This window comes from Apiospora aurea (assembly GCF_038362705.1).
Source record: "Apiospora aurea strain CBS 24483 chromosome Unknown utg000004l_segment0_segment0, whole genome shotgun sequence".
NCBI classification, from domain to species: domain Eukaryota; kingdom Fungi; phylum Ascomycota; class Sordariomycetes; order Amphisphaeriales; family Apiosporaceae; genus Apiospora; species Apiospora aurea.
Window position 1 is genome coordinate 3,309,226 of NW_027117391.1, and position 13,270 is coordinate 3,322,495.

At 55.2% G+C, this 13,270-nt stretch overlaps 5 protein-coding genes across 5 annotated transcripts; 2 read left to right on the plus strand and 3 right to left on the minus strand.

The window, feature by feature from the left end:
• Positions 1-572: 572 nt before the first annotated feature.
• PG986_005824 (uncharacterized protein) lies at positions 573-1,647 on the minus strand (the record flags this gene model as incomplete). The annotated part of the gene is made up of 4 exons (XM_066842046.1): positions 573-785; positions 832-1,277; positions 1,352-1,513; positions 1,590-1,647. 4 exons carry the CDS (start codon positions 1,645-1,647, stop codon positions 573-575), a joined length of 879 nt encoding a protein of 292 aa, XP_066701908.1.
• Positions 1,648-3,493: 1,846 nt separating this feature from the next.
• On the plus strand, positions 3,494-5,664 carry PG986_005825 (Long-chain-fatty-acid--CoA ligase 1; the record flags this gene model as incomplete). The annotated part of the gene is made up of 2 exons (XM_066842047.1): positions 3,494-5,509; positions 5,575-5,664. 2 exons carry the CDS (start codon positions 3,494-3,496, stop codon positions 5,662-5,664), a joined length of 2,106 nt encoding a protein of 701 aa, XP_066701909.1.
• A 1,548-nt stretch (positions 5,665-7,212) lies between these two features.
• PG986_005826 (calcium-binding protein NCS-1) lies at positions 7,213-8,181 on the minus strand (the record flags this gene model as incomplete). The annotated part of the gene is made up of 4 exons (XM_066842048.1): positions 7,213-7,392; positions 7,454-7,749; positions 7,815-7,900; positions 8,171-8,181. 4 exons carry the CDS (start codon positions 8,179-8,181, stop codon positions 7,213-7,215), a joined length of 573 nt encoding a protein of 190 aa, XP_066701910.1.
• A 1,927-nt stretch (positions 8,182-10,108) lies between these two features.
• Positions 10,109-11,536, minus strand: PG986_005827 (uncharacterized protein; the record flags this gene model as incomplete). Its single annotated transcript, XM_066842049.1, has 6 exons — positions 10,109-10,309; positions 10,369-10,859; positions 10,947-10,971; positions 11,039-11,158; positions 11,304-11,387; positions 11,522-11,536. 6 exons carry the CDS (start codon positions 11,534-11,536, stop codon positions 10,109-10,111), a joined length of 936 nt encoding a protein of 311 aa, XP_066701911.1.
• A 461-nt stretch (positions 11,537-11,997) lies between these two features.
• Positions 11,998-13,257, plus strand: PG986_005828 (uncharacterized protein; the record flags this gene model as incomplete). The annotated part of the gene is made up of 2 exons (XM_066842050.1): positions 11,998-12,710; positions 12,831-13,257. 2 exons carry the CDS (start codon positions 11,998-12,000, stop codon positions 13,255-13,257), a joined length of 1,140 nt encoding a protein of 379 aa, XP_066701912.1.
• Positions 13,258-13,270: the final 13 nt, after the last annotated feature.

A 13,270-nucleotide genomic window follows, 5' to 3' on the forward strand; every position in this document is an offset into this window, starting at 1 on the left:
CGGGTTCTCTTGGGCCATGCTCCTCGTAGAGTTTCGTAGACCATAATGAGAATAGCAACGATCCAAGATTCACTCGCGTTTTCTGATGCTACCCACAGTACCGACCAATGTTGAATGACGAGCATAGGTCCTCCCTGCGTATCTACTGCGTATGCGTTATACAAGCCACATTGTATCAACGGCCAATGCCTTATACGGCAAAGGCGTCCGCCCTCACCAGACGACGAAGGGCTCGCGAAACGTACATGCTCACCGATGGGTATAAAACCCTGCCGAGGACCATGGTTAGGGAGAGGAACTTTCCTTCTACACCACTCACGCGGAATACATTACTACCAAAACGTCGCATATGGCAACCCATGCCTCTCTGCGCCAGTCACTTGTTCCGTTGGTGTGCTCAAGCTGGCGTTGCAAAGCGTAGGCTCTTTTGCGTGTGTGGCGCAGGATGTAGGTTATTATCCTAGTTAAGTAAGAAAGGGACACTTGCGGCTTGGCTCATCGTCCCTGCCCGGTCCTCGGGTCCAGGCCGATTGAATAACCATGCCGTGTAACAGTAACCTACTTGGCCTATCCTAGTAATGGCTCTCCAAGGGCGCTGTGCGCAGTATGCCCACATGGATCACGAAACCGGCGTTGGCCCGCAGGGCGTCGGAGAGATGGGACTCGGGCATCCTCCACGTGCGAAAGTGCCGGTGGAACTCCTTGATCCAGCCCTCGAAGATCTCCGGGTCGCGAAGCTGCTGCGCGACGATGCAGAGAGCGGGCTCTTGGGCGGATTGGCCAGACTCCCCCTTCGGCGTCGGCGCTGGCGGCGCTCCTCAGCTTGCACACGTCCACGCACGTCTGGACGAGGGGCCGGATCAGCGCGTCGTTGTAGATGCAATCGCAGGCGACGACGGCGTCGAAGCTCTTGACGGCGTCCGAGCCCGTCAGGCGCGGCGTCACCTCGTCGAGCTCCCAGTCGAGCGGCGTGAAGGACACGTTGCCCGCGGGCGGGGCCGCGGCGGCTTTGCACCGGCGTCGCGTGGTGGCCGCGCCCGAGGCGGACAGGTTGGCCGCGTTCTCGGCGAGGTTGGCGTCGATCCACTTGGAGACGTAGGGCTGGTCGGTCAGGACGTAGCGCGAGACCGACTGGGACAGGACCATGCCCGTGAGGCCCGAGATGCCGCAGCCCAGCTCGATCACGGACGAGGTGGGCGCGAGGACGCCGGTCTTCCATAGAGGGTTCCCGGGGGAGGCTATCCAGTCGGCGAACATGGGGGTGATTTTCCAGAGAACTTCACAGGGTTTCAGCGAACAGATTCAAGTCCTCCAGAGAATTTGCCCGAAAGGGGCAAGAAAGGCAACTGACCGGCGCCTGTCGTTCCACCGGCACGGTTGGAGGAGAGAACGGCGGGGGTTTGGTGAATGACATAGTCCTTGCCGGCCACGGTCAGATCCAGGGAGGATGCGCGGGCATCGACGAAGCCCAGATTCTGAGAAGGGATCTCCTGGCTGAAAAGGAGAAAGGTTTCTGCATAGAGCGACGGTAGTCAGTCAGCAGGGGCAGGTTGGGGTAGCAGGGTGGAGATGAAAACGGGCAGCTTTACCTTCTTCTGCATCGTCTACTTCAGGTCCAAGGAGGTCGAACAAGAGCTGGGTGGCCATAGTTTCAGCTGGTGCTGCTTGGCAAGGCTGGGCTGTGGGAAGGACGAGATGAGGTTAAGAGTTCAAGTGCCGCCTTGTTTTATTGTTTAACCTAGGCAAACCAAGGCTTATCCATCTGATTGAATGAATCAATGGCTCGTCTAGAATCCAATATATTGCCGAGTCCGGCGGCTTTTCTGCCTGCAGTCGGGTAGCAAGCAGCCGCCCGTAATCTACGGCGGCATCCTCAAATGAATGAATAAAGTAGGTAAGCAAATGGATTGGCCAAATATCGATCAACTCGAATGGAATGGCGCTCTCATGATGCTACCGATAGATTTCACTTGGCGAGCATGGGAGTATCAATGGAATCGAACATTTATGTGGGGTTGTGATACCAAAACCGAGCTCAACCGTTTGTTTTATTCCCTTTTGGTTTGAATTCCGTGCCTCGAGTGCTCCTGCCGGCGGAGATGATGGCCTACTTGGCGAGGCACTGGCACTGGCAGCTTTTTAGCGGGGCCTCATCACTCTAATCATCGCATATCGACAGTTACTCGGTGCAGCTGCTGCAGAATGGTATGCACCAGGGTGGGCTTTTTCGTGATTTCAGATGGCCAATGTAACAAAACTCCAATTTGCCCTGCTGCCGAGGCCTCGGCATCCGAGGACTTCCACGTGTATGTATGTATGCGTCAATGTCGTCTCCAAGGGAAGAAAGGGAGGGGGAGTTGACAGCGTAGTCGTGCGCTTCGACAAACCACACACACGTACGAGCAGAGATGACCACCTAGGCGGTAGGTATCTACAGTTGCTCGTTTCTCTTGGAAATGCCTAGGTTAGGAGGGCTGGGGGAGCTGGGCATACTGCGACTATGCAATTGCTAGCTGGGTATCAGTGTGCTGTCGCTCTCTCTCTAGGCTCTCTGGGCAAGCCCGGGCTAGCTCAAACAGGGCCTAGTTCTATGCTCAAAGCATCCCTCGGCCTCGAACCTCTGTCGCCCATCCTGACCATCCTGATAACTGACTGAGGCGCGACTAATGGAGATGACGGCATGCAAGTAGGTACACGCCAATGGGAAGCGGTCGTGCCAATGGGCCACGGTCATCAAATGTCTCTGGTCCGGACGAATTAGCGTATGGGGCGGCCTGCCCCTCTTTCCGGCAGCTCCCTGTCGTCACTCACTCGCTCTCTGTACAGAAGTTGCTGCAGGTCTGGGTGGCCATGCTGGCTTCCTCAATGACTGACTTCAAGCGAGCTACAGTGAGTACTACATACCACCAAAAAGCTCGAGCCAAGGCAGCCCGCCGCCAAACAAGGTCCAGTCGAGACCACCCAAGAAACCACCAAGCCAAGGCAAGGCGAATGAAGTCGATTTGGTGGTTGAGGCCTCGTGGCAGGATCCTATTTATTACGCAGACCTTCCATCACCTCGCTTCCAGCTGTGCAATAAATACCTGCTTGACCCAATATTGGCCATTTCCGTCCTCACGCTGGTCTGGTGCTGCATTCCGGGAATACTTCTATACTTCCGGTCGGCTTCCTGGTGGCTGGGTGGTGCTACTACTTGTACTTGCTTGCTGCTGCTACCTGGTCTGACCTACGTATCTGCTGCATATTTGTTTCCGCTTTCTGCATTGACGGCCGCTCTCCATAAGTAGCCATTATCCCTGACCTAATATCAAAACCGGGCCGACCTTGGCATACATACTTACAACATACATCCATCTATCTTGCGATTTGCACACTTCCACCTCAACATTTTTCCCCCCAAGGTCTTCATCTGGCACTGTCTTTTGAAGTGTCCTCCTCACGACCCATTTCCTCTTCACCCGCCCAGCACAGCACTAGCCAGCTCTCCGCAACCATGGGGGATTGGCAAGATTCAAAGTACCGGACCCTGCCGCTGCATCCTCGCATGTCGGCCAAGGGTCCCTACTCCATCGAGACCCCCGAATGCGAACCCGTCGAAGGCGAGACCATCCCACGCCGACACCCATTGACCGCCGACGGCCTCATCTCGCAACCCGCCGATAACATTTCCACCATCTACGAGCTCGTCCGCGTGAGCGCCGAGAAGTACGGCAATGCCAAGTGCATGGGCTCGCGCCGACTGGTGCGCACCCACCAGGAGACCAAGAAGGTCAAGAAGATGGTCGACGGCGCCGAGCAGGAGGTCGACAAGAACTGGACCTTCTTCGAGCTGAGCAGCTACGAGTACCTCAGCTACAACGACTACGAGAAGCTGGTCTTGAACGTTGGTTCCGGTCTGCGCAAGCTCGGCATGCAAAAAGAGGACCGCGTCCACATCTTCGCCGCCACCAGCGCACACTGGCTCGCCATGTCGCACGGTGCCGCCTCTCAATCCATGCCCATTGTGACAGCCTATGATACCCTCGGCCAAGAGGGTCTGCGTCACTCCATGGTGGCCACCGGTGCCAAGGCCATCTTCCTCGATCCTCACCTGCTGCCCACTCTCGGCAACGTCCTCAAGGACGCCACCGACGTGCGCTATGTCATCTGGAACAGCCAGAACCAGGTCAAGCAAGAACACATCAACAACCTGAAGAGCTCCTTCCCCAACGTCACCGTACTGAGCTTTAAGGAGCTCGAGAAGATGGGCAAGGAGAACCCTTCCGAGCCCGTGCCCCCGCACCCCAATGACCTCTGCTGCATCATGTATACCTCGGGCTCCACTGGCACGCCCAAGGGTGTGCCTCTGAAGCACAGCAATGTCGTTGCCGCCGTTGCTGGTGTCAGTGTGGTCGTGCAGCCCTTCATTGGGCCTGGCGACGGACTGCTGACCTACTTGCCTCTTGCCCATATCCTCGAGTTCGTTTTCGAGAACGCGGCCATCTTCTGGGGCACGACCATGGGCTACGGTAACCCCAAGACCTTGTCGGATACTTCGGTCCGAAACTGCGCCGGTGACATTCGGGAGTTCAAGCCCTCGGTGCTCGTGGGTGTGCCGGCCGTCTGGGAGTCGGTAAAGAAGGGTATCACCGCAAAGGTTGCTGCTAGCGGAGGCGTTGCGCAAAAGCTCTTCTGGGCTGCCATGTGGGCCAAGAGCCAACTGATGTCGGCAGGACTGCCCGGTTCCGGGTTGCTGGATGCCATCGTCTTCAAGAAGATCAAGGAGGCCACTGGTGGAAAGCTCAAGCTTTGCTTGAACGGTGGTGGTCCCGTCTCTCGCGACACGCAGCACTTCATCTCCATGGCGATTGCCCCTATGATTATCGGGTACGGTCTCACCGAGACCAACGCCATGGGCACGCTCATGAACCCGCAAGAGTGGTCTGCCGACTCGCACGGTGCTATGCCGGCGTGTATCGAAGTCAAGCTGGTCGACTTTCCCGATGCTGGGTACTTCGCGACGAACACGCCCAACCCTCAGGGTGAAGTCTGGATCCGTGGACCCTCCGTCATGAGGGAGTACTACAAGAACGAGAAGGAGACGGCCGAGGCCATCGCAACCGGAGGCTGGTTCAAGACCGGTGACATTGGCGAGTGGGATAAGAACGGCCACCTGAAGCTGATTGACCGCAAGAAGAACCTCGTCAAGACGCTCAATGGCGAGTACATTGCTCTGGAGAAGCTCGAGTCCATCTACCGATCTGCCTCCTTTGTTGGCAACATCTGCGTCTACGCCGACCAGCAAAAGGCCAAGCCCATCGCCATCATCGTGCCCCTGGAGCCCGCGTTGAAGAAGCTTGCGCACTCGATCGATATTAAGGGCGACAGTCTCGAGGAGCTTGTCCACAACAAGAAGCTGCAAAACGCTGTTCTCAAGGAGCTCCAAAATGCCGGACGCCAAGGAGGTCTGTCCGGCATCGAGATCATCGATGGCGTGGTTATGACGGACGAGGAATGGACCCCTCAAAACGTAAGTTGATCCGAATCTCGCCAGCCAGAAGAAATTTCCACAGCCATACTAACACATTTTTATAGGGTCTGGTCACTGCTGCGCAAAAGCTTAACCGCAAGGGAATTTTGGAGAAGTACAAGAAGGAGGTTGACGAGGCGTACGGCTCTTCTTAAGCCCCCCTTGGCTGAGTGATACCCTTAAGCAACAGCCACAGCAATGCTTCTGCGCAACGTTCCGAATACCCGTGTTTTGTTTTATGTATGTAATTTGAGGGAGCGGAAACAGGAAATGAGAGGTAAAAGATGTTCTTCTGGTGTTGGAGGAGGCCAGAAACCTTTGTAACGATAGGCTAGCAATTCTGACGAGAGTAACAGAAAAAGGTCGGACAAAAGAAAGATGAGATACCACCTGAGTCTTGCGGAGAGGACACGTGCTAGATGCTGCGATGCCGCCACGAGTCAGCCGGCGCATGCTTGCATAATGGGATTGCCGCGAGATGATGTCTAACTTCCGGCCGGATCTTTCTTGATTAGTGCACTTCAGTATCTGATCCTCTTGGACCTTTACTTCTCGGGCCTGAATGCTCCCTGTAGATGATGACGACGGTGCATTCGAAACGAAAGCACTGGCAGGAAAGAGAATCACGAGCGGTTAAGAGTGGACGTTGTAGTATGGTCATGTACTTGTATACCATGTATAATACCAGCCATCCCTCCAACTAATCACGTTTGCTTGAAGGCTAACAGAGCGTTTCGTGGCCGTATATAATGTCGTTGACATGAACTCCAACAGTCTCATTGGTTCGTGGTGCAACAGGCTGAGCTGGTGTCGATCCAGCTATGTAAACTTCTGACGGTGTAAAGCACCCGCATGCATGTAACTGGCATATAAACCTGCCCCGGACTCTGCCATCTTATAGTTCTGTCCAGGTTACCTCACTTGCATTAAACCTTTGAGCAGATAGATGGAGCCTGGCTTATTGTCGCAGCAGATGCCATACCATGCGGCTCCGTTCCTGCAGGATTCGTGCAAGCTGGGTAGACGGGCATTAGATCGAACCCGTATGAGGTGAGATGGGGTCGTCGATCAAGAGGGCCATCCATGCCTCCTTCTCGGGCTGGATCAGCCGTAAGGCTGTGAGAGAAAAGCAACGACAGATGTGAGATGCAAGTGGGCGGCCAGCGACTAGAGCGGCGCATGCCACCCTTGTTACCAATGGGACAGACTCTTGGATGGACCGATCGTCGGGTGGGTATTGCAAGCTAAATATTTACAGGAACCATTGGTTCTCCCGAAGTAGCAAGGGGTGTACGCGCCTGTGTATGACTTTGCTATTTATCGCTTCTCTAACTCGAACGTGCAATGGCAGCTTGAGGAAAAATGGTAGTGAGAAGAAATGCAAGGAAACACAAGCTCTAGGGGGTTAGGGGGCTTCTAAGTGGAGAAGATACGATCAATAAAACAGTAGCAATCGCCGCCATGTACATCGCTTGCTCGTCGTCTTCGTCGTCATCCTTGATGCCTTCGAACAGCATTTCGAACTCTTTATTGCCTGCTTGCATGATCTTCAACCAAGGGGCACCTGACCCATCCTCGGATTATTCCGGCGATCTGTATCCTTCCCGGCCCCATGGCGCAGAAGCTTGAACTGTGCCTTGCGTCTTCCACCTTGTTCATTCAACCGTACCATGTTTCTGCTCCTGACGTGCTACCGTGACCGCTCATACCAAGCCGTCGTAGAGTGATAGCGCAGATACGATCGTCTCGTCACGTTTGCTGCCCTCCTTGAATTCCTCCATGTCTAAGCTACCATTCTCGTCCTTGTCCATCATGCGGAAGATCTTCCTGACGCGCTTCTCTGGGGTATCCTCGTCTTCGGGAAGCTTCACCATAGAGCCAACCTGGAGATTTCGTGTTAGCATGGCAACTCACAGACATGAATTGAACAACGTCGTTGCGTACCATTTTGTAAATAGCCTCAACAATCTTGAGCATCTCATCGTAGCTAATCTTGCCGTCTCCGTCAATATCGTACAGCTGGAAAGCCCAGTCAAGCTTGTCTTCCATTTTGCCGCGGCTGGTAACGCTCAAGGCGCAAATGAACTCTTTGAAGTCGATCGATCCGGACTTGTCGCTATCGAATACGTTGAAGACATAGTCGGCAAACGATGATGGGTCGCCAAACGGGAAAAATTGCCGGTAGATCTTTTGGAACTCCTCCTTTGTCAGCATGCCCGAGGGGCAGTCCTTGAGGAAGCCTGTTTGCCGCCCATGTTAGTTCGCAGTGAGAAATGGGTCGCAAGACGCTGGGATCCCAACTAACCCTTGTACCACTGTTGCAATTCCTTCTTGTCGAAATGCGTCGACTTCTGGAGTTCGGCGAGCTGCTCTTGTGAGAGCTTCGACTGTCTAATGAGCGACCTTTGTTAGCCATGCAGACAAACAGGTTGGATTCTCAATATGATATCCATCCGTTCGGTAAGGCTGTGCGACTACCTGGGGGAGCGGGAGCGGGAGCGGGAGAAGGTTGCGCATAAGTCATTGATGCGAGTGAATGGGCCCTGCGGTGCAATCCCTCCCAGTAGCCATGCCTGATCGTGTGTGCGCTCAGCCGGCCGGTTCGGGTGCCTCGGATAGCCAGCAGGTAAAATTGGTATTGAGGACAGGGGGCAAACTCACGATTTACCCATGGTGTCTTAGGGTGGTGAGGCGGAAGTTGGTCTTGGAAATGCGTGAGAGTACAGGCGCGGGGGGGTTGAGGTCACTCGTCTAGCAGGAGTCGCAAAGACTAGATTAACCTCATAGGTCGTCAAGTCGTGCCCGGATTGAACTCTGCGTCGAACTGTATGTGCGCTGAAGAAAAGCGGATTGTTCTGGGATGGCGTCGCTCGCCAGACGGGGACGGGATGTGAAGTCTAACCGACGGCGAAAGAGCAGAAGAGAAGTCGACGCTGGAGCGCAAACGTATGATGCAGGTGGTTTCTGTGCAACGAGGCTGGCTGTGGGCGGTAGAATCGCTGGAGGGCGAGTGCTAAGAAGCCCACAGAACACAGACAGCGAACCGAAGTGGTGGTTGGCCTGGTCTGCTAGACCGGGTCGAGTGGTTTTTGGAATGCCGCCGTTGGGCAGATGCTGGGCGCTTAATGTCCGACGCGCAAGCGGCTCTGGGATTATTGGACTCGGGCTGAAGAGAGAGGCGATAAACAGAGAGAGAGGGTAGCTGGTAAGTAATGGAAGGTTGTCGTGACGATCCCTCGATTGCAAAGAGGGCTGTCCCAGGCGTTTATAATGCTCTCGCCCTCGCTCTCCTTCTTTCTAAGGATGGCCCCAGATGGAGGGGCAATTGCCAGTCAGCGGGGGGGGAGTGCGGGCTTTGCTAAAGTCCCGTCCTTGTTGTTTTAAGGTGGGCGATGATGTATTTTGTTTTCTTTTTTGCCCTTGCACGTGTGCAATCTCCCAGGCCAAGCTTCGAGTGTCAGTGGAGGCTATAGTAGTAAATCAGAAGGCCAAAGCAATCTTTGGATAGATACTTTCCAGTCAACCAAGAAAAGTCTATAGGTAATACGAAGAGGTCAAGACAGAGTACACAAGTGCCCGACGGTAGGTATGCAGGTAGGTATGTAATGCTGTGTAGGTGGTATGGGATGTGTATGTGATAGAACGGGAGAGGCCCTGGACGGGGTCAAAAAGCCTTGAAGGGGGGCCGCCTGGAGTAGGCGGAAGTGCGAGTACCAGGTACTTGGACATGAACATGAACCAACACGAGCGTCATCGGTCCATTGTAGTCAAACATAGGACGACAGGCGCCTATTGATAAGGTACGTGGGTGGCAAGCAGCATCGTGTTTAGTCTTCAGCTGGCTAGGTATTGAAACGGTTTCTAACTCCCCATCCCCCTCAGACCCTTCTCCTCCTGCCCCTCCTCTCCTCTCCTCTGCGGTCTTTTCGTAAGGAGTAGGAATCTACAGTACTTACCTAAAGCATGGCATGCACAATGAAACAAAGGCCTGGTCGGATGGATGGAGAAGAGACCCAGGCGCCGGCTCTCGTAAGATGAAGAGCACAAGGTTGATTGATTGTTTGATCGAACTGCCAAGTACCGCGTACCTGTGCCATCCTGTCGGGCAACAACGGACCCTTGTACAAAAAGGTGACACAAGAACGGGCAAGAACTACCATTCTACCAATCACCGTCCACACAAAAAGGGGAAGCTGCTGACATAATGGGGCAGTGCAAGATGCCGCTAATCTCGATGTGATCTTAGCGCCAGAATACACCCCTGTTGCTGCTTTGCAGTTGCCAATCAGGTACTCCTCTCTCCTGCCTGTTTGGACTGGACCGTTTCTGCTGCAATCAGTCAATGCACACCTGAATCTTCGCCGTACAATTGAAGCTAACATTGAAGCTGCAACATCCAACTGCCGACTTCTTAATACGCACCCGGTTGATATGGCGAAGGGAAACAAGAGGCTAGCAGCAATGAGAAATCTTTGCTGGAGTGGGTAAGTAAACAAAACTGTCAAAACCTTAGGTATGCCATCTGATCGGCACACAATTGACCTGAACTCGGGACTATTTCCAAGTCATTAATATGGGGAGGCCCCTGATCACGCCGATCTATCCGGCTCGAGCAAAGGGCAGTTCTCGGGGTTGGCCCGCCGAGTCTGCCGGCCCAAACCGCCACCAATTCCCGTGCTGCGGGAAGTAGTAGTATCGCGTGATCATCTTGGCCATCCATGGGAAGTTGGGCGGCCACGGGTAGATCCCGTCCTCGAACGTCGCATCCGTACAGGACAGGACAAAGGGCAGCCCTATGGCCTGTCAGATCTTGTCAGCCATTATCGCCCAATCCCACACCCCCAAGGGGAGCAACGTACCTTTGCGGTTGGGTCGCTCGACTTCTTCTCAAAGATCTCCGCCGCCTTTTTCTTCCAGTACTCCTCCCAGTCTACTGTGTCCGAGTATTGGTCCAGGGCCAACAGCGCCGGGATCTCGTTGACCATGTGCTGGTGCATTGCTGGCGCAAACACTTCGATGCTGGCTTTCACCTTCTGGCCACTGTACTTCTCCTCGCCTGCGTCCACCTTCCAGATATAAGTCATGAACTCTGCCAGACCCGCATCGAAGGTTCGGTGTTCCTCGACGGTGCTCTTCATCAGCTCCGACGTACCGGTAGCTTCTTCGATAAACGGGAAGATGTCCGTTTCTTCCATCTCGTGATGCTCTTGTAACGATTCGCCCCAGATCTTGCAGAAGGCTACAAAATCGGGAGTGTCCTCCGGTGATTTTTCGATATTGACGCATTGCAGGTATATAGACGTAAGTCCTCGGATGAGAGCATTGTGAATAGTGATCATCTCTCTCACCACTATCAGAGTAAGCATTGTCAGTTGATGGAGAATCCACGCCGGTCGTGGGAGGTCAGGCAGTCGAAGTATGAATTAATTGCACCTACTCGGTTGCAACCCTTCGTTCGGTTCCTGGACAGCTCAGTATCAAGTGTTAGCGTCTGCGGCCAACCGCAAGTGACAGTTGGAATGTACTAACCTTGCCGCCATGTTCAACAAAGCTAATCAATGGCCAGGGGCCATTCTGCCATGATAGCTTCTGTGCCATCATGCATGAAGATAATCGAACGGTCTTGCGTATTGTCTCCGGGCCGTCACGCTGTAGAGAGGGTAGAGAATTTCAAGAGGGACGTACAGAGACCTCGAGCCATCCTACTCGCCCGATTGCGTCTTATATATCTAAATTCGAAACCCCTATATACTCGCTTACCTTCCTAGACAATTGGCGGCGGCATTCAACATACGTTGCAACAGCCACCACTAGACAAGTCCTCTCCGATCCCATTTAGAGCGAAGGCCTTGCTGTAGCCATTGGTTCTTGTGGCGCTCTACGGGTCGGAGTAGACTGGATGACGGTCCCTTTTCCAACCATTTAGTTACACTCAACGCTTGCCAGCATTAAACTATGTGCCGCAATATCATGCGATGGCTGAGGTATCAGGGGCAGCGTCAAGTGGCTTACACTAGCACCGACCATGGTCTAAGTCTGACAAGCGCATGTAAGTTGGCATGCAGATCCTCGGGCCAGATCGTGATTTGAGGAGGATAACTCCCCGAAGGGTCGAAAGAATGGCTATCGTACATTCTATTCGATCATAGTTACGCCGGGCAGGACCGGAGTGGGGACACGCTGACCTAAGTAAGTAAAGTAAGCATTGAATGGAACTCCCCCACGAACTTGCTTGCTTAGCCGAAGCTGGGGAATGTTGGGGAACATCTCCAACTCCCAAGCACAAGATAAGATTCATCGATGTAGACGACCCCGACATTGGGAGTATAACACGGTGGAATTTAAAGTTACTACTTTGATTTTCCCTAGGATCACTCATTCTCAAGCATCTTGTAGAGGAATTCACTTTACGAAGGGTAACAGTTCCGTGCCCTTTGTGTTAGTCAGTTGAGACGGACCTTCTACCCCGACTTACAAATCCAGCCGCCATGGCAACCCCAACAGAGCAACAGCAACCAAAGCCGGCCGCTGCCGTCACTGAGGAGGAGGAAACCCGCAAGCTGTACGTCACGGCCGCCGACGCCCAAGCCTTCACCGAGGCCGTGCTGCGCGGCAACGGGGCGCCGGCGGACCACGCCCGCACCGTAGCCGAGTGCCTGGTAGCAGCGGACCTGCGTGGCGTAGATACACACGGCGTGAACCGGCTACCCTCGTACATGGCGCGCGTGCGGGCGGGCGTGCTGGACGCCGCGGCCACCCCGACCCTGACGCAGGTGACCCCCGCGGCGGCGCAGGTGGACGGCCACAACACGTTCGGCGCTGTGGCGGGGGGCGTGGCGATGCAGGCCGCCGTCGACATGGCCCGCGTGTACGGGATCGGCATGGTCTCGGTCAAGCACTCGAACCACTTCGGCATGAGCGCCTGGCTCGTGCAGAAGGCCCTCGACGAGGGCATGATGAGCCTCGTCTTCACCAACTCGAGCCCCGCGCTGCCCGCGTGGGGCGCGCGCAGCAAGCTCCTGGGCGTCTCGCCCATCGCGTGCGGCGCCCCCGGCGGGGACGACGAGTCGCCGTTCATACTCGATATGGCGCCGTCGGTCGCGGCCCGCGGGAAGGTGTACAAGGCCAAGCGGCGGGGTGAGAAGATCCCGTTGGATTGGGCTTTGGATGCCGAGGGGCGGCCGACGGATGATCCGGCTGCGTAAGTAGTGCCTACCTACTTATCTATATAGGGTGGGTTCAAGGGGCTCAGTGACCACCTAGTTCACTCGCTCACTTCTTTACTATGTCGTGCTAACTCGTCTATCTCACATATATACAGAGCGCTAGAGGGAGTCATGCTCCCCATGGGCGGCCCCAAGGGCTCCGCCCTCTCCATCATGATGGACGTCTTCTCCGGCGTCTTCTCCGGGTCCGCCTTCGCGGGCCACGTGACGAACCCGTACGACCCGTCGCGGCCCGCCGACGTGGGCCACTTCCTCGTCGCCATCAAGCCCGACCTGTTCATGCCGCTCGCCGACTTCCGCGCGCGCATGCGGCACCTGTACGACCGCGTCGTCAAGGAGTCCGAGCCCGCCGCGGGCGTCGACCGCGTCTACTTCCCCGGCGAGATCGAGCAGCGGACGGAGCGCGAGCGGCGACGCGCGGGGATTCCCTACGTCGAGGCTGAGGTACGGGCGCTGAATGAGGAGGCGCAAAGGGTTGGGGCGGAGGCGATTCGGGTTTCGGCTGATGGGGGAGGGGGGTAGCGAGGAGGCCGCG